The 20,273-nt window shown below is 46.9% G+C and overlaps 1 protein-coding gene across 1 annotated transcript in view; it reads right to left on the reverse strand.

Moving 5' to 3' along the window:
- Window positions 1-20,273, reverse strand: part of EVC (EvC ciliary complex subunit 1) — a 70,571-nt gene that overhangs the window by 8,219 nt on the left and 42,079 nt on the right. The window contains exons 12-14 of the mRNA XM_075260425.1: window positions 19,869-20,081; window positions 3,479-3,588; window positions 1,143-1,353 (exon numbers count right to left, since the gene is read on the reverse strand). Coding sequence (XP_075116526.1) covers window positions 1,143-1,353; window positions 3,479-3,588; window positions 19,869-20,081 — 534 coding nt within the window. The remainder of the gene's footprint in view (window positions 1-1,142; window positions 1,354-3,478; window positions 3,589-19,868; window positions 20,082-20,273) is intronic.

The raw sequence follows: 20,273 nt of genomic DNA on the forward strand, positions 1-20,273 counted from the left end.
AGCGGGCGATTTCGGACGTGGGGATACCTAATATGTATGTGTTTCACAGTTTTTAAGTACTTTTATATGTGTTCTAGGGAAAGGGGGGTGATTTGAATTTTTAATCCTTTTTATTTTTTTTTATATTTTTTTACTTTTAAAAGAAATTTTTTTTTTGCATTTTTTAGACTGCCTAGGGGTATTGACATGGGTGGGGGGTGTCGCGGATTGTCAGAGCGGTGGGGGTCGGCAAACATGGCTTCTCCGGAGCGTTAAAGAGAGCCTCCTAGAGAATCGTTAAGGTGAGGGGCAAAGTGGTAAAGTATATGTATATGTGATTGTGTGGGGTTAGGGGCGAGGCTGTAGAGGGCAATATGAATTTTGTGGCTTGCTATGGTCCAAAGTGTGTGAGATTGCAGAGATGGTGGTGTGAGTTTGGGTTTTGTGGGGGTCCTGGCACAAACGTATGTGCGCTATTGTGACGAAAAGTAGCCTATTGTGCAATCGGGTGTATTAACTATGTTTGTGGAAAATTTCAGCCGAATCGGTCGAGCGGTTTTTCCGTGATTGAGGAACAAACATCCGAACATGCAAACATCCAAACACACAAACCCACAAACTTTCACATTTATAATATTAATAGGATAGATAGGGATGAGCAAACCGGTTGTAACAAGCCAGGTTTATTACAAATTTTGCAAAAATTTTGGGATTGGGCCACCCATGAACCACTATTATACTCTGGGGTCTCTTGCGTGTAAGTGTCAAGATGCTGACCTTCCCCACAAGACCACTGAGGCCCAATCACAGGCCTGAGAAGCCCATGACGGCCACTAACATCATTCAGGAGGCCCGAAGAGAACATAGAGGGATAGGGCTGACGTCAGCAACGGGCAAGTGCCGGAGCCCCAATCTCTTGAGGGGGCCCACTGCTGACTGTGTTTTTTTTTTTTGTTTCTTTTTTTTAAATAGGCCGTTCCCTGCCGGAGTAACCCCACCACATGCCTAGAGAAGCAAGTTCTAACCCTATGGCTGTAGGCCAGCACTTGTTATGCTGGTTATAATGTATAGGCTGTAGGGTATTACTACAGAGACCATACGTAGGGACCTGAATATATAAAGGACATTGGACCTGGACATCCTGCAGTAACATCCACAATTACCATCTCCTTCTGAGTCTGCCACTGCTCTTCATCTTGTAGATGCCATTTGCATTTCTCCAGGGCATGCTGCTCTTTCAACTCCTGGACAATGACAGTCTTCCTTGACATTCTCATTTGGGTCAAGGTTGCCATAGCAATGTTCCGCAGAGCGAGCGTGCGTAAGACGGATCTCAGCAAGAACTTGTGCCTTTGAAGAGCAAATTTATTGGAACTGAAAGAACATAAATAGGAGAATTGCTCAAGCCCTGAGAACATCACTTTTTCTATCAGCATTAGATGTGCTCAACAACATGAAATACATACAGATGTGTCCACCATTAACATGGCTCAAATTTGGTGCAGAACTCAACATACCCTTGTGACATGCTAGGAAAACCCTTATCAAACTGCAATTTACAATACCACCACTGGGTGGCCACACAAACACACAGCATACCATTTTGTGATACAGTATTGGGGAATCATGTTGAAGGGCAAAGTAAACACCTGTTGTAAGGGACAGTGGATTGGTGACCCACTGTTCTACCCAACTGGTCTACCTCTAAATGCATTGTCAAAGCTAACTCCCCGGTATTCACCCTTTAACCTGCATACCATGATCTAGACATCACTGCGGGGGGTCTGCCAGGTGGCTACTTCCTGAAGTGGTCCCAATGTTGGCAGTAGCTGACCCAGCAGGTCAGGAGATACAGTAAACAAACAAAAATGCAAACATGGTGACAGGAGAAACATGTACACACAGAAATAAATGTGTGTCTACACAGTAGCAAAAATGCACACATGGTAGAAGTCCAAGGTCAATTATACATTATAGACGGACATATACATCCTAACACAAATACTGACAAGTGCATCCACCCAGACAGGGACACACGATAGAAGGACAAATGCATCCACCCAGACAGGGACACACGACAGAAGGACAAATGCATCCACCCAGACAGGGAAATGTAACAGAAGGACAAATGCATCCACCCAGACAGGGACACACGACAGAAGGACAAATGCATCCACCCAGACAGGGAAATGTAACAGAAGGACAAATGCATCCACCCAGACAGGGACACACGACAGAAGGACAAATGCATCCACCCAGACAGGGACACATGACAGAAGGACAAATGCATCCACCCAGACAGGGAAATGTAACAGAAGGACAAATGCATCCACCCAGACAGGGACACACGACAGAAGGACAAATGCATCCACCCAGACAGGGAAACACGACAGAAGGACAAACACATCCACCCAGACAGGGATACACCACAGAAGGACAAACACATCCACCCAGACAGGGAAACACGACAGAAGGACAAACACATCCACCCAGACAGGGACACACGACAGAAGGACAAATGGATACCCCCAGACAGGGACACACGACAGAAGGACAAATGCATCCACCCAGACAGGGACACACGACAGAAGGACAAATAGATATACCCAGAGAGGGACACACGACAAAAGGACAAATGCATCCACCCAGACAGGGACACATGACAAAAGGACAAATGCATCCACCCAGACAGGGACACACGACAGAAGGACAAATGCATAAACACAGACAGGGACACATGACAAAAGGACAAACACATCCACAGAATTACAGTATCTCTCCACCATTAGACAGAAAGATAATTTTGACATAGTGGCAGAAAGGTAGCATGCATCCAAACTAAACATCATGGCACAGACAACTGGGAAACTACAAAGGCAGGATGCTGCCAGAGAAGCAGACAGACAGGGATTGGCAGAAGGAAACTTAGCAAGTTAGCATATTAATCCTTCAAGAGCGAGCAGGGCTTACAGACGTAACCAGGCAGCTAGATCTCCTGGCAGAAGTAGTATGTTAGCAGGTGCAGAGCACGGGATTTACACCTGTATACCCCCAATCTTCAATGACAATGAGCCATATAAGGCTGAGTTCACACAGAGTTTTTTGAGCAAGAATTTGGTCAAGAAAAATCCACTCAGTAAAATTAGTGTGGTTTTTTTGAGGCTTTTTTTGAGGCATTTTCCGCTAGCGGTTCTTCAGCCTCCCATTGACTTGCATTGATTTTTTTATCAGGCGGAAAACACCTGAAGAATGTACATGTCGATTCTTTTTTCCGCTAGCAGAAAATCCTCTAGCGGAAAAAAATTAGAGGCAGATTGAATAGAACTGTATGGTGAAGGGTTTTTATGAAAGAGGATTTTGAGGCGGATTCCGCCTCAAATTCCTGGCCAAAGTACTATAAAACTATTAAAGTAGACATTAAACTAGTGAAACACATTTACAATACCTCGAGAGAATACAATAGTATATAACGTAATTCATCAGATTTGTGCTCACTTACTCCTCGCTGAGACCACTTAGTCGGATTAAGACCCCTTGAACAATCTTTTGCTGAGTCTCACACACATATTTGTCTAGCACAGATGACTGAATTTGTTCCTTTGCCCACAACTGAAATTAAAAAAAATAAAAATTATAATAACAAAAAAATTATATTCATTTCTTACAAAACCGCTATAATAAAATAGAACGTAATATTACAAATAGTTTTTTTTTACTTCCTTTGACATTACAACCAACATATCAAGATGAATAAATGTGCAAAGATTTTGCCTTTATCACATACTAATCTGGAGTCACATCCTTTTTTGCAGCCATATCTACATAATAGTTACTACAGCATTGTACTTAGAGGGGTTTTCCGAGATTATAATATTGATTAGAGATGAGCGAACAGTGTTCTATCGAACACATGTTCGATCGGATATCAGGGTGTTCGCCATGTTCGAATCGAATAGTGGTAAAGTGCGCCAAAATTCGATTCCCCTCCCACCTTCCCTGGCGCCTTTTTTGCACCAATAACAGCGCAGGGGAGGTGGGACAGGAACTACGACACTGGGGGCATTGAAAAAAATTGGAAAAAGTCATTGGCTGCCGAAATCAGGTGACCTCCATTTTAGACGAATAGTGGATTTCAAATCCGGGTCATATGAGAATGTGAACTTTGTGACTATGAGACAGGGATAGCTGTACAGGCAGGGATAGCTAGGGATAACCTTTATTTAGGGGGGAATGTTATTAAAAATAACTTTTTGGGGCTCTATCGGGTGTGTAATTGTGATTTTTGTGAGATAAACTTTTTCCCATAGGGATGCATTGGCCAGCGCTGATTGGCCGAATTCCGTACTCTGGCCAATCAGTGCTGGCCAATGCATTCTATTAGCTTGATGAAGCAGAGTGTGCACAAGGGTTCAAGCGCACCCTCGGCTCTGATGTAGCAGAGCTGAGGCTGCACAAGGGTTCAAGCGCACCCTCGGCTCTGATGTAGGAGAGCCGAGGGTGCACTTGAACCCTTGTGCACCCTCGGCTCTGCTACATCAGAGCCGAGGGTGCGCTTGAACCCTTGTGCACACTCTGCTTCATCAAGCTAATAGAATGCATTGGCCAGCGCTGATTGGCCAATGCATTCTATTAGCCCGATGAAGTAGAGCTGAATGTGTGTGCTAAGCACACACATTCAGCTCTACTTCATCGGGCTAATAGAATGCATTGGCCAGCGCTGATTGGCCAGAGTACGGAATTCGGCCAATCAGCGCTGGCTCTGCTGGAGGAGGCGGAGTCTAAGATCGCTCCACACCAGTCTCCATTCAGGTCCGACCTTAGACTCCGCCTCCTCCAGCAGAGCCAGCGCTGATTGGCCGAATTCCGTACTCTGGCCAATCAGCACTGGCTAATGCATTGTATTGGCGTGATGAAGCAGTGCTGAATGTGTGTGCTTAACACACACATTCAGCTCTACTTCATCGGGCTAATAGAATGCATTGGCCAATCAGCGCTGGCCAATGCATTCTATTAGCGTGAACTGAGTTTGCACAGGGGTTCTAGTGCACCCTCGGCTCTGCTACATCAGATTGCTACATCTGATGTAGCAGTGCCGAGTGTGCATCAGATGTGTAGTTGAGCAAAACTGACTCAGCACTGCTAAGTCTCTGCATTCGCATAGGAATGCATTGGCCAGCCTTCGGCCAATCAGCGCTGGCTCTGCCGGAGGAGGCGGAGTCTAAGGTCGGACCTGAATGGAGACTGGTGTGGAGCGATCTTAGACTCCGCCTCCTCCAGCAGAGCCAGCGCTGATTGGTCGAGTTCCGTACTCTGGCCAATCAGCACTGGCCAATGCATTTCTATGGGGAAAAGTTAGCTTGCGAAAATCGCAAACTGACAGGGATTTCCATGAAATAAAGTGACTTTTATGCCCCCAGACATGCTTCCCCTGCTGTCCCAGTGTCATTCCAGGGTGTTGGTATCATTTCCTGGGGTGTCATAGTGGACTTGGTGACCCTCCAGACACGAATTTGGGTTTCCCCCTTAACGAGTTTATGTTCCCCATAGACTATAATGGGGTTCGAAACCCATTCGAACACTCGAACAGTGAGCGGCTGTTCGAATCGAATTTCGAACCTCGAACATTTTAGTGTTCGCTCATCTCTAATATTGATGGCTTATACATAGCATAATACATCAATATCAAATCTGTGTGGATCAACCTCCCGGCACCTACACCAATCAGCTGTTGAAAGGGCCTTGAGCGGGTCCATTGGTCACATGATCATGCTGCATCTCAGTACCATTGATATGGAAGGGATTGAGTTGCATCACCAAGCACAGCTGCCATACAATGTACAGTGAAGTGCCTGGTAGACGGTGGAGAGGACGCAGCACCAAAGTCATGAAGCCGGTTTGCACTGTTATGTATATTGTAAGCCGATGGCTGGTCAGGTAATGGAGGGGGCGTACATCTCACCCAGACTACTCAGGTAGATGAGATGAGAAAACTCCAGGAATGTTTGTTCTCAGCAGACAACTTTCGTCTGCTGAGCATTTTGGTAAATGCTCAGTTTTGGGCTGGATTTTTAGGAATGGCAGGTAGGTTGGTAGTGGGACCTGTCATTCCAACCCCCTCCAGTCCACACTTTGAGGATGTTCTGGCAGCGACTCAGCTGCAGAGTCTCCTCGTCAAGGGAGCTTAAGAAGCCAGCTCTAGCAGCAACACTTTGGCAGAGCTTGGCTGGAGAGCAAACAGAGAGGTCATATTTTTGGAGCCGTGTCCTGAGTGATTCTACTGGCTTTTTGATTTCTGTTATTCTAGGTGAGGTAACCTATTCTATGTTTAGTTAGAGCCTAGCCGGGCAGGTATTTATTTTTGTATTGTTTCCTTTTGTTGCTGCACTACCTTTTTGAGTGAAAATAAACTCTACTTTTGTTTTGGACTAAAGAAACTGGACTTGTGTGTCTATGCCACCACACCTAGCAACCCCAGACCCTGACTATATGTACGGTATAACTGACTTTATTGGAATAAACCACTTCAGAATGGGTGCAGAGTTGTTAGTATGACCCAGACAGTAGAGCAACTGAGTCTTACCCTGTCGTCAGAATGAAGAGGAAATATTGGGAAAATACGTGGAGAAGCTAAGTGACTGTGCAGAACGTAAGTTAGACTGTGGCAAAACCGGCTAGAACAACCTTGTGTCATTCAACAGTCAGGAGATTAAATTTATCCCTGTTCAACTTGTGGACAAGATAAAAGAGTGCCAGACTGCTATGATCATGCTTGCAACCTTAGGACAGACATGGAAACCTCGAATATCTCCCCCCCCCCCCATTTGGGAACCTGTAGAAAGCTGTGGTCTTTGAATGAGAGTATAGCACACAAGTTAAGTGGAAGACTGCCCACGTGCATCAACCAACACAATCATCAAGCAGCTCAGTCAACAAGCCTTCAGGGGAGCCCAAATGAGAACTGTAAATTCAGAATCTGGATTCTGTTTTACCCTGTTCTACCTCAAGTAAAAAAACATGGAGTCAGGCTAGGTGCACATCTGCCACAGATTCCATCTAAAACTGGTGGAAAGAAAAGTCCTGCAAGGAGGACTTTTCTCTCAGCAGGATTCAGTATGAAACCAGCGGAAACCTGACGGACATCCACCGGACCCCATTATAGTCTATAGTAACTGCTTTCTTAGTGGACAGGCTTTCCTTTCTTCAGGGCCCCATCTGGACCCGAATGACAGAGAGCTTAACTAGTGTGAACCTAGCGTTACATTGTTCTATCCAGTCTCATGGGTCTTATGCAGGGGCATAACTACCGTAGAGGCAGTGGAGGCGGCTGCCACAGGGCCCGGGCCATTAGGGGGCGTTTTTTTTTTTTAATAGGCCATTACGGGCCCTATTTACTTGCCGATCATGGCAGGGCCGAGATCGGTAAGTGACACCGCCCCACAAATACTATCATTATACTCGGGGGTCTTTGCATTAAGGGTATCGTCACACGGAGAAATCTGACGCTGAATTTGTCAGGAAGAAAATTTCTGCTGCAGGAATTTGAAGCAGTGCTGTTGGTGCGGTTTCTGAAATTTTGCTTCAAAACACAGCTCCAAAATCATTAAGAATCTACCTAAAGTACAAGCAGGATGCTTCCTTTTTCTGTTAGATAGAAAAAAAAAAATCAGCCACCCGAAAATTTTTGCTTCTTTCTTCCATTGAAATGAATGGGAGGCAGAGTTCAGGTGGAATATGGAGCTGATTTTGAGGCAGAATATGTTCCAAATTTCTCCATATAAACATACCCTAAGGCTGAGTTCACACAGAAGATTTTTGAAGTGTGTTTTGGGTCATTGTCCTGCTGGAAGACCCATGACCTCTGAGGGAGACCCAGCTTTCTCACACTGGGCTCTACATTATGCTGCAAAATCTGTTGGTAGTCTTCAGACTTCATAATGCCATGCACACGGTCAAGCAGTCCAGTGCCAGAAGCAGCAAAGCAACCCCAAAACATCAGGGAACCTCCGCCACGTTTGACTGTAGGGACCGTGTTCTTTTCTTTGAAGGCCTTTTTTTTTTGTTCCTGTAAACTCCATGTTGATGCCTTTTCCCAAAAATCTCTACTTTTGTCTCATCAGACCAGAAAACATTCTTCGAAAACGTTTTTGGCTTTCTCAGGTAAGTTTTGGCAAACTCCAGCCTGGTTTTTTTATGTCTCTGGGTAAGAAGTGGGGTCTTCCTGGGTCTCCTACCATACAGTCCCTTTTCATTCAGACGCCAACGGATAGTACAGGAGGACGCTTTGTACCCTCGGACTGCAGGGCAGCTTGAACTTGTTTGGATGTTAGTCGAGGTTCTTTATCCACCATCCGCACAATCTTGCGTTGAAATCTCTCCCCAATTTTTCTTTTCTGTCCACATCTAGGGAGGTTAGCCACAGTGCCATGGGCATAAACTTCTTGATGACACTGCGCACGGTAGACACAGGAACATTCAGGTCTTTGGAGATGGACTAGTACACAAGACACAGGTTGAGTCAACTTTAATCCATTTCAACTGAATGCAAGTGTGATTTAGTTATTGCCACCACCTGTTAGGTGCCTCAGGTAAGTAACAGGTGCTGTTAATTACACAAATTAGAGAAGCATCATATGATTTTTCAAACAGTGCCAATACTTTTGTCCATCCCTTTTTTATGTTTGCTGTGGAATTATATCCAATTTGGCTTTTTGACAATTCTTTTTGTGGTTTTCCATTGAAGACAAATTAAATGAAGATAATAATACCAAAGAATTTGTGATTGCAATCATTTTCTGGAAGAACATGAATATTATCTGACAGAATTGCAGGGGTGCCAATACTTTTGGCCAACACTGTATATATCCTTTATCCTGAGACCCCTACTGATCCAGAGAACGAGGGATAATCTAACCCCATTGTACCCATCCTGCAGCCAGGGTGAATGTAGGTTTGTCACCTGGTGGACAGCATGAATCTACACTCATACACTTCAGTGGGAGAATCGGAGGTAGCCGAGTCCTATACTTATTCTTATATATCTAATATTCTTTATGCTTTAAGACCAGTAAAGGGAGGGCCGTAGCTGAATGAAATAAGCGCAGGCCGTCATGACTGGGATTCCTGAGTCGTGCATGAGCCTTCTCTGCAGCATGTTAGGGGTTAACTCCTGATTAGTTTTTTACAGTTCATGGCCTGGTCTCCAGGTGGTGACCGGGCCATGACCCCCCTGGGGATATATATATATCCCCTCTCTCTCCCTATCTTCCCTGTGCCTGCCCTGAAGCAAGATCTTTCACACAAAACTCTGTCTGCCTTACCTGAAAATGGCCAGCTCCTCTGATGATGCGGTTCTTCAGGACTCTATCCGGCGGCTTGCCTCCATTCACGGTGCTGCATGGCTCCGGGACAATTTTCTAGCAGCTCTTTCCTCTCTGGATGAAGATCCCCAAGATGTTCAGCAGCCTCCTCCGTCCCCTGCAGCTCCTTCTGATGCCGGAGTTGTGCCTGCTGCGCCCAGGGTTAGGGCCCGGCCTTCCCGGCCTCCACAGCGCTTAAGCCCTTCAGCTTCTCCCAAGCGCCGCCGCCGCCGGAGCCCTCCTCGGGACCCTCCAGGTACTGCATCCACCTCTGCTGCGGTGCCCCTGTCCTTGGATGGTGTGCAGAGCTCGCACACTCCATCTGCTGGACGCTCTGCTGAACAGCCTGGGAACAGGCCTTCCGACTTCCGGCCCGGCTCCGCCCACTTCTGGCGTGTCATCTCTGACGTCATCATCTGGTGTCCAAGATGGCCGCCGCCACCGGAGATCCAGGCCCCAACCATCTGCCAGCGCCCTGTTTCCAGTGTTAGGGGGCCTGTTCTTGCCCCCCATCCCTCCTGCAGTGTTGCTGCTCCCCTGATGGCGACCTCCAAGGCTTCCAGTCTCCAGGGTGTATCCAGGACACGGCGTTCCAAGAGATCTGCCCCTGCCTCCCTCCAGCCGGCCTTGCTTCAGGAAGAAGCTCCAGGATCTTCTCCAGGACCTATCCGCTGCGGCCGCCCTGCTTGTCGTGGCAGGGTCAGGGACCGGGACGTCGCCACTCTGTCTGCTGCTGATCCTGCTACGGCCCCGGCTATGTCATCAGCCGGTGAGGCCTTCAGCTCCGGGGATGATGAAGTCGTCACGGAGGGACCTGCCACGCCGGCTGCCCCGGTACTTTGCCGGAGCCAGCCTGGTGAGTTAACTCTTTCCCTTCCTTCTGTTAGTTCATCTGTGCGGTTAGGGACCCTCCCATCCCTGAACCCTTCAGGCCATGCAGCTAATATCCCCCATCCCCCTGATCCTATAGCTACTCTGGTTTCCAGTGTACAGGAATTGCTAGATCGTTTTCCTCCTAGGGTTGTTTCCCCTTCACCTGCCGCTGCGTGGGTTGACCCTGGGACGGTTCCTCCGCCTGCAGCGCCACTCTCAACCCTGCCTTCTTTGCCAGTTACTGGGGATGGGTCTGGTGTGTCGCCGCTGGCTGAGGCACCTGTTGATCCGGTTCGCCTGGATGATGCAGCGCGGGGTGAGGTTTATGTCTGTTTTGATGGCCCGTTAGGGGTTCATCTCAAGCAGGAAGTCCGTGAGAAAATTTGGAAGGATGAATATGTTGAAATTTTTGCATTGTTGCCTTTAGAAAAGTTTAATTTGGATAGGGTTAAACTCACTGAGTCTAAAAAAGAGGAGGAAGAAAGGCGCAGGTATCGCCTGATACCTCGCACTTTTGCGAATTGGCTTCAGGCCTTTAACATTTTGGCATGTACTATTTGTGAAAGAGCGCCCCAGCATTCCACAGGTTTGTTTTGTTATCTTGATTCTATCAGTGAGGCCTATAGGGTTTATGGAGGGACTGCCTGGCTTCGTTATGACGAACAGTTTCGCCAGAGGAGGGCAGTCCGGCCATCGATCCGGTGGGATCATAAGGACATCAGTTTGTGGATGCGCCTTATGGTGGCAGCTCGTCTGCCTCCTCAGCCTTTTCGTGCCAGTGCTGGGGTTGCCTCTTCGGGACAAGCATCCTCCTCTGTGGTCCGTCCCGGTTGTTGCTGGCAGTACAATGAGGGACAGTGCCGGTTTGCCGGCACCTGTCGCTTCAAGCATGAGTGCTCCCACTGTGGGGGCACTCATGCAGCCTCTCACTGCTTTAAGAAGCAGCGAGCTAAGCAGGCTGAGTCCGCTGCAAAAAGGGAGGACCCCAGTTCTGTTAGATCCGATGCTGCCGTACCTAAATAGGTATACAGATCAGCGTGCTGCTCAGTTTTTGTTGAATGGTTTCAGGGATGGTTTTGTGATTCCTTCTGTTATTCCAGTGTCTTCTTCCTGTCACCAGAATTTGAAGTCAGCCCGCTTGTGGCCTGAGGTGGTGTCCGATAAGTTGTCAAACGAGTTGGCTTTAGGCTGTATTGCTGGTCCTTTTTCTACTCCCCCGTTGCCCAATCTGCACGTGTCTCCCTTGGGGGTTGTGCCCAAAAAGGAGCCTAATAAATTTCGTCTTATCCACCACCTCTCGTTCCCAAGGTGGCTGTCTGTTAATGACGGCATTGATGTTGATTTATGTTCGGTGTCCTATGTGTCCTTTGATCGAGCTGTGGACATGGTTCGCCTCTGCGGTCCTGGAGCCCTTATGGCTAAAGCGGACGTGGAGGCGGCCTTTCGCTTGCTCCCTATCCATCCGAGTAGTTTGTATCTCCTGGGTTTTCGTTGGGAGGGTGCTTATTACGTAGATCGGTGTCTCCCTATGGGTTGTGCTATTTCTTGTGCGTTCTTTGAGTGTTTTGCTACTTTTGTTGAGTGGGTTGTCAGAGAGGAGTCTGGATTGAGGACTATTTTGCACTATCTAGACGATTTTTTATGTATTGGTCCAGCAGGTTCACGGGTCTGTTCGGTCCTTTTGTCCACTTTGCAGCAGGTGGCACAGCGCTTTGGTATCCCCCTTGCTGCGGATAAGACGGAGGGCCCGACCACGACTCTGAAGTTTTTGGGAATCGAAATTGATTCCGTGGCTATGGAATGCCGTTTGCCCATTGACAAGGTGCGGGATTTGGAGAAAGAAATAGGTCATTTGCTCCTTTACCGGAAAGTTAGGTTGCGTCAACTGCAGTCTGTGTTGGGCAAATTGAATTTTGCCTGCAGAGTCATCCCTATGGGGAGAATTTTTTGCCGCCGTCTAGCTCAGGCCACTGCGGGGGTTATTAACCCTGCTCACTTTATTCGGCTTACGGTAGAGCATAGAGCGGATCTGCAGGTTTGGTCCTCCTTTCTTTCCCAGTATAATGGCAAGTCTGTTTGGCAAGATGCTTGGATGGACAGCTCAGATCTCTCTTTGTCCACAGATGCGTCTGGTAGTTGCGGTTTTGGTGCCTATTTTCAGGGAAGGTGGATGGTTGGTGAGTGGCCGCCTGAATGGCGAGATTTAGGTTGGACACGCAATATGACTTTACTAGAGTTGTTTCCGATTGTTGCAGCTGTGGAGGTTTGGGGTCCTTTGTTGGCCAATAAGAGAGTCCGTTTTTTGTGTGATAATTTGTCTGTGGTGGATGTCCTTACCAGCTTGTCTGCCTCTTCTCCTCCTGTTGTGCGTCTGGTCCGACATTTAGTTCTTTCCTGTTTGTCTTGGAATGTGTGGCTCTCTGCGCGCCATGTCCCTGGGGTTCTCAATTCTATTGCTGACGCCCTCTCTCGCTTTCAGTGGGATCAATTTCGGGCCTTGGCTCCAGAGGCGGAAGTCCATGGAACCCCCTGTCCTGTGCACCTTTGGAATCTGGCGTCCGGACGGCCTTGATGTTATTAGGAAGATCGTTGTGTGACTCCACGTGGAAGGCGTATATCCGGTCTTGGCGAGAATGGTCCATGTTCTGTCACCAGCATGGTCAGGATGCTTATACAGGTGCCTCTGTGTCTATGCTACTGTCATGGCTGGGGGGTTGTTTTTCTGCTGGTATGTCTAAGTCCGGAGCTGGACGGAGCTTAGCCGCTTTATCCTTTTGGTTTAAGTTGTTCAATCTCACTGATCTTACTAAGCATTTTTTGGTTCGCCAGTCTCTTCGGGGGTTTAGTCGTTCTGCCCCTCCCCCTGACGGGAGGCGACCTGTAACTTTTGCTATGCTAGAATCCATTTGTTGCCGGCTGCGGTCCGTTTGCTGGAGCTCATATGAGACTAGGTTGTTCTTGGTGGCTTTTTCGTTGGCCTTTTATGGGGCTTTCCGGGTGGGGGAGTTGGTTAGTTCTTCTGGCCTGGCTCATGACGGTTTGTGGCTGCAGCATGTGCAGTTTTGTGAGACTTCGGTGGTCTGCCAGTTGCGGCGCAGTAAGGTTGATCCGGATGGAAAGGGTGTTGCTGTTCGTTTGTTTCCGGTTCCGGGTGCCGCCTCGTGCCCTGTTGCTGCAGTGCGTGATTTTCTTGTGGTGCGTCCTTCCGGTGGGAAGGCCTTTTTGATACACGAGTCTGGACGGGCTCTGTCCCGTTATCAATTTACTGCTGTTTTTCGTAAGGTTTTAGGGGTGTTGGGTTACACGTCTGATTCTTACAGCTCTCATTCCTTTCGTATAGGGGCGGCAATGGAGGCCGCTCACTGCGGTTTACCCGAGCCGGTGGTTATGAGAGTGGGTCGTTGGGGCTCGCGTCGTTATCAGCTCTATGTTTGCCCTCACTTGGTGTAATGTTGCTGAATTTTCTTTTGATTGTCTGGTTGGTTAGCTGTTTTTCCTTGTATCTTTGTTTTTCTTGCAGGTACTGCGCCTTGCCTTGTCTGGATCCTTAGACATTCTTATGTGCATTGGGGTGTCGTCCGTGCTTCTGTCCGTCCCAACGGTAGGCAGTTGGGTTTCCCCCGTGAGCAGGTTGTGGTTAGATGGATTGGGGTTCGGGGTCTTGTTTGGGGTGGTCTGTTGCCCACTTTGCATTTTTATGTCCGTCTGGACCGTCCACCAGATGTGCTTGTAGTTCATGCAGGAGGCAATGACATGGGTGTGCGTACCTCCCGTGAGCTGATTCGTGACATCAAGTATGACATGCTCAGGTTGTGGTCATTGTATCCGGGTTTAGTTATAGTTTGGTCAGACATTGTGGCCAGGATGTCCTGGCGCGGTGCCCGTTCCGTTGATAAATTAAACAAAGCTAGGAAGAAGGTTAATAGGGCTGTCTCCGCTTTTGTAGCTCGTAATGGCGGTGTGGTGGTGCGCCATCATGACCTGGAGCTTCCTCAGAACGGCCACATGAGCAAGGATGGGGTACACCTTAATGACGTTGGGTATGATTTATGGTCTTTAGCTCTTCAGGATGGTATTGAGCGAGCCCTGCGGGTGTGGGAGGACTCTATTGCATAAGGGGTCATGCAATAGAGTTATGGCGGTTGGAAGGTCTGTCAGGGCACGCTTTGAGGTCATTTTGGGGAGAATATTGGGGGCCCAAGGTGTAGGGTACCCCCCCACTGTTCAGTGATGCACTATGGGAGAAAGTACGTTAAATAATTATTAATGAGTTGTTTTGCACAAGCAGTATTCTGGACTATTGTCTGCTCTCGAGTCGGCGTGTTGCGGCTGGGAGTTATTTACTGCTGTCCTTTTGGTGGGCCCTGCCAGATCTTCCATTTAATAAGTTGTTTACTTTAATTTGTTATACTAATTATTAATAAATTGGCTGTTGTGGCCGTTCTAATCCATCGGAATTTGGTGTCCGCCTGAGTTATTTTAGGTTAAGTGTCAGGGTATTCAATCTGGGGAGGGGGGGTGGGGTTTGGAGGGGGGGTGGGCAGGGGTAACATCCTGGTGTCCTGAGGGACGTAGGGATATCCCGGTCAAGGGAGGGCCGTAGCTGAATGAAATAAGCGCAGGCCGTCATGACTGGGATTCCTGAGTCGTGCATGAGCCTTCTCTGCAGCATGTTAGGGGTTAACTCCTGATTAGTTGTTTACAGTTCATGGCCTGGTCTCCAGGTGGTGACCGGGCCATGACCCCCCTGGGGATATATATATATCCCCTCTCTCTCCCTATCTTCCCTGTGCCTGCCCTGAAGCAAGATCTTTCCCTCCCTCCCGCCCTAATTTTTATTGTCTTGATATTTGGTTGTGTCTTTTTGTTTTTTCTCTTTTGTTTTTCAGGTTACCGTCCTCTCTGTCACGACAGCCGGCGGTTGGAAGGTCTGTCAGGGCACGCTTTGAGGTCATTTTGGGGAGAATATCCTGGTGTCCTGAGGGACGTAGGGATATCCCGGTCATGGTTTGCCTACCATTTCTTTTATATCACCTATATTTGCCATAAAATCTCCAAAAATAACATTTCCTAAGATGTAGACGCTTTGTCCTTGGGCACAGAAAGTGAATATATCAGAAAGAACAAATTACTGTAGAACGGCAAGATCAAGTAAATGAACAGTCACAGCTTATATGGAGACAGTCCTGGAAAGAAAGATTTTTTGTATTCCGCCTGCTGCGGTATAATGTGTTCCTGGCCAGTCACACTGCATCCTTATGCATCATTCATTTCCTGAGTAAAATACATCTTTATGCAATACAATGTGGGACATGACTGCAAAAGTCTATTTGCAATATGCCAGATTATGCAAATCTTTTTCAGCATAGACGGTTAACCCTAATATCGCTCAGGTAATTGCTTTTTCTTCTTGCAATGATTAAGATGCAGGTCATAGCAGTGCGAGATGTTATCATAACCAGTGTCAGTGAAATCAGCCATATTACAAGGATCTATGCAACGGAAGCATGCCGAGAGTCAGAGATCACAATGGGAGGTGTACATCAGTCTGTGACTGTACAGTAACTGGCAGGTGGGAGTCCATCTTTCACTGTCAGCCTCTAACAAAGCCGTACTTTGGGCTCATATATTACTAGAGCTTACATCTAGCATGTCTCTAGGCTTCTATATATTTACATGTACATAAAAGCAGGGAAAAGAAGCCTTCTAGATCATGCCTGAAAAGAAGCACTAAACAAGACATGGATCCAGGCATCCGAACCAGGATCAGAATCATATCTGAGCACCACCAACTCTCTGGCAAAGTAGATGACAATTTATGATAAAATAGTCCACCAGAGTACTAGAAGAACCAGAATTAGCATCATCTCTGAATCCCACCACCACTGTGACAGTGCAAGTGCCATTCAGTGTTGGACCGGCCTATTAGCGTACCAGAAGATCCAGAATTATTACTGAACCCGCCAGCACTCTGGCAGAGGAGACATCAGTCAGTCTTGGACTGATCCACTAGAGTAACATGAGATCTTCATGTAGGACCAGGTTCTATCAAAGTAATGGTACAACAGTGGCACCACAGTGGCAGTGTCGGTGCCAAACACTGCTGGACTGACCCATTAAAGTACCAGAAGGTCCATAATTAGAATCATCTCTGAGCTTGCCAAGTTTCGGGCAGAGGAGATTTCAGTCAGTGTTCGACTGATGCACCAGAGCATCCTCTGGTAGGTCCAGGTTCAAACCCAGTAATGGTACAACAGAAGACATCCAAATCTGAAGGATACAATGGATACTAGGAGTTATTGAACATTGGAACCCCAGATTGATTTTATCTGGTGGGCCCAAGAAAAGTCAGTTCGACATTAGTGTTAATCATAGCCATACTCCCAACGTTGGACTCCCAACTTGTGGCACTCTGACCATCTCATTTCCTAAGATGGCTTTGATGATGGTGTACTCCTTCATTCAGTTTGACCTAGTGACTATTCACAGGATTATTTCCAGCTTGTAAATTGGCATATCGCTAGATATACTATCAGTTATCATCGTCGCTGGGATACGCTATCACTTTGATTGGTGGAGGTCTGGAGGATAAAGTGGCCACAGTCCTGGTTAAGCCCTGCATTCCCATCTAAGTCTTCTCTGTACAGTGGCACACAAGCCACAAGGATGTACAAGGAACTTCTCAGGATACGTTGGGGTCCCAAAGGTTGGATCTGATCATAAACTTATGGCATATCCTAGTGATAAGTCAATCACTTTACAAGGTAGAAATAACCCTTTAATGCTTATATACTAACAGGACTAAATGTTTCGTTATACTGTACATCAGACTCCGACACATCAGGACTAGCGCATGACCGGGCATTGCAGTAGCGAATCTCCCTATATACACGGCTTGCTGTAATATACAGTAAATGTTATTTCTCCAGTAATATGGCTGGTACTTAACATTAACATTTGTATTTAGTCATAGGTCAAGTCACGGCTAATACAGTGTAGACTAAATGACAGGATTAATTACATCTCTCTCGACAATCACATTAATTAGACATTGCAAGGTGCCAGGAGACGTCTGGATCTCTCTGCTTAGTAACACCTGTCATCTTTGTGACGCGCGACGCCACCTGAGAATTAATGTCATCCGCTTCTTAGCGGGGACGGAAAAGCAAAAGCAAATCACCCCTGAAGAATGCAAATGAATGAACAAATTAACAAAGGAAATGTCAATTTATTTGTGACAGGAATGATTTGCAGTTTATCATAAACCGGATCTCCAGAGATTTAGGGTTTATTCTTTTTCCCATAATATATCACCTGTTACTACAGCAACCTGTTAATGGGGCCAATGGTAAGAAATATGGCACAAACCATTATTGTTTAGAAGGATAAAATAAGATTACAAATCAAAATCATATATACCGTACAGGAGGCTCCTGGATATGGGGTCAAGCTTAAAGGGGTTTTCCGGTGTAAAAATACTGATGACCTACTCTTAGGACAGGACATCAGTATTGGCTAGGTGGCGGTCCAACACTCGGTACCCCCATCGGTCAGCTGTTTCCAGCACATTACTGCAATTCAGCTATCATTCAAGTAAATACCAAGTTTCCCCAAATATAAGAAAGGGTTTCATATTTTTGGCTCCGAAAGATGGGTTAGGGCTTATTTTCAGGGAATGTCTTATTTTTTTTCCACGAACAACAATCCACTCACCAAACCCGTTTATACCAAAACAAAGAGTTGGCAAATGCGCACTAACAAACAGATCTCCATCACTCCTGTCAAAGTCATGTTACTGTCAGGTCCCTTGACGTTCCAGTAGTGTTCCACTGCAGCCAGGAATAGAGGTTAATGTTAATGCATTGCAGTGTATTGTAAAATCAGTTGACTTCTATGACTGGCTGCCTAGTTTAGCCTGTAATAGAACTACACTCAGTGGCCAAAAGTCAAGGGAAGGCGTGTCCCAGTCCTGGTTGTGTCGGATATGATGCTCAAACAGTGTGACGCAATGCGCCCTATGGCTCTAATGTCGCCAGGATATCTGAGCAGTCTGATGCAGACAGGAGTCTCGTGAACATGCACGTTGCGAGTTAAGTGAATTTGAATGTGGGATGACAATCGGTGCAAGACGCATGGGGCATAGCATTTTGGAGATTATCTGGGAATATGGATTTCCGAGGTCAACAGTGTCTTGGGTGGACCTGCAATATTGCAGAGACAACATTGGCAGCCACGTAAACTGACGCACTGGTCGACCACGATCGTTCGATGAACGATGTCATGTCACCTCTGCAGAGTATGGGGCCTCTCGACGGTCTACTGTGGGTCAAATCGCCGCTGATTAGAATGTGGGGCACCAGGACCCAATTTCCACCTGGACTGTACGCTGAGAATTGCACCGTATAGGCTTCAACAGTCAACGCCTGACTTGTGTCCCTTTGCTGACACTATAACACAGAGCTCGAAGACTGGCATGGGCCCGTGACCATCGTCATTGGACCATGGAACAGTGGCAGCATGTGGCATGGTCTGATGAATCACGGTTCCAGTTGTACAAAGCTGATGGGTATGTGAGAGTGTGGCGTATGCCCCATGAAGCCATGGATCCTGCATGCCAACAGGAATATGTTCAAGTGGGAGGTGGCTCCGTCATGGTCTGGGCCATGTTCACCATGGTCTCAATTGGGCCCTAGGATCCGGGTGCAGGAATCAATGACCGGTACTCTATACGTGCAACTTATGGCAGACCGTCTGCACCCCATTCTGGTTTTGGAGTACCCTGATGGGGATGCTGTGTACCAACAGGACATTTCAACATGTCATCGCTTGTTGGTGGCACAGAACTGGCTTAATGAACACACCAGTGACCTGACGACCCTCAGTTGGCCTGCCTGCTTGCCCGACCTCAACCCCATAGAGCATTGTGGGCTGCAGTGCCTACTGCGTGGATCAATATCCCTCCAGAATTCTCCCAACACCTTGTGGGGCCATGCCTCGTCGTCTTGCTGCAGTTATCAGGGCTTGCGGAGGTGCGACCTGCTATTCATGGCACATTCGGTACCTTCTCATGAATTTTGACTACTCATGTATACTATACTAATAAATCTGGGAGCTTTCAATGGTCTCCTGCCTGTCATAGTAATGGATTTCTGCCCCGGATCTCGTACTGGGGGGCAGCAACCCCCACAAATACAGCGGCAGCCGGGAAATAGATGCCTTGGTTAGATTTCACCAAAGCAGACTTTGATCGCAGGCATTGTTGCTGTTTAAAGACCTGAATAGTACAGCGGATGTCGGTAAAAGGTTAAGAGAGGGGACCTTAAAGATGAAGCATATTACATTTCTCCTACACAGATGTGAACCTTGGATCCTCTTTTACCTGATTTAGTTCAACAACCCCAGTATTTTAATACAAAGTATGTCTAATATGGTGATCACAGTGTTTTTTAGCGTCAGCACTACATATAGTAGTATTGTTGAGCCACACATATGCTATAAGCTCCCTTTGTAAATACAAACACCTAGTGACATCTATTTTTATTAGCAGCCTGTTATGTGGACAGTTCTTGACTCGTGGCCAGTAACAGTAGATGGCGCTAGACACTTGTATAAATATTAGCTCCTTCCCATCTGTTGCATTACTTTGCTTTGAACATTTACCTGTTTTTCTTGCACCAGCATTTCCTGGAAGAGCTTGATTTTTATCTTCCTTTCATTTTCGGCCTTCTCAAGTTCCACAGATAGGTTATGTCTCAGTTCGTGTTTCATACTTTCACATTCTCCTATTGTTAAGTTAGTAATTTCGGGAAGTGTTTCAAGAAACAGCTTTTTCACCAGCTTCTCAAATGTCTGAGAGGCTCCTGTGTACAGCTCCTGGAAGATATGAAATACACAGGGATTAAGTATACTGTATATCCAATAACCACTATAATAATACGACACACAGAGATTCACATGTAGCCCAATCTTCCATTTAGAATCCTTAAGCTGGAAATACTCTTTAGATATTATTCCTCCTGACCTACCCCAGCCTCATATAACCCAAAAGAAGAGTGGAGTAAGCAG

Source organism: Leptodactylus fuscus, chromosome 1, assembly GCF_031893055.1.
Source record: "Leptodactylus fuscus isolate aLepFus1 chromosome 1, aLepFus1.hap2, whole genome shotgun sequence".
Lineage (NCBI taxonomy): Eukaryota > Metazoa > Chordata > Amphibia > Anura > Leptodactylidae > Leptodactylus > Leptodactylus fuscus.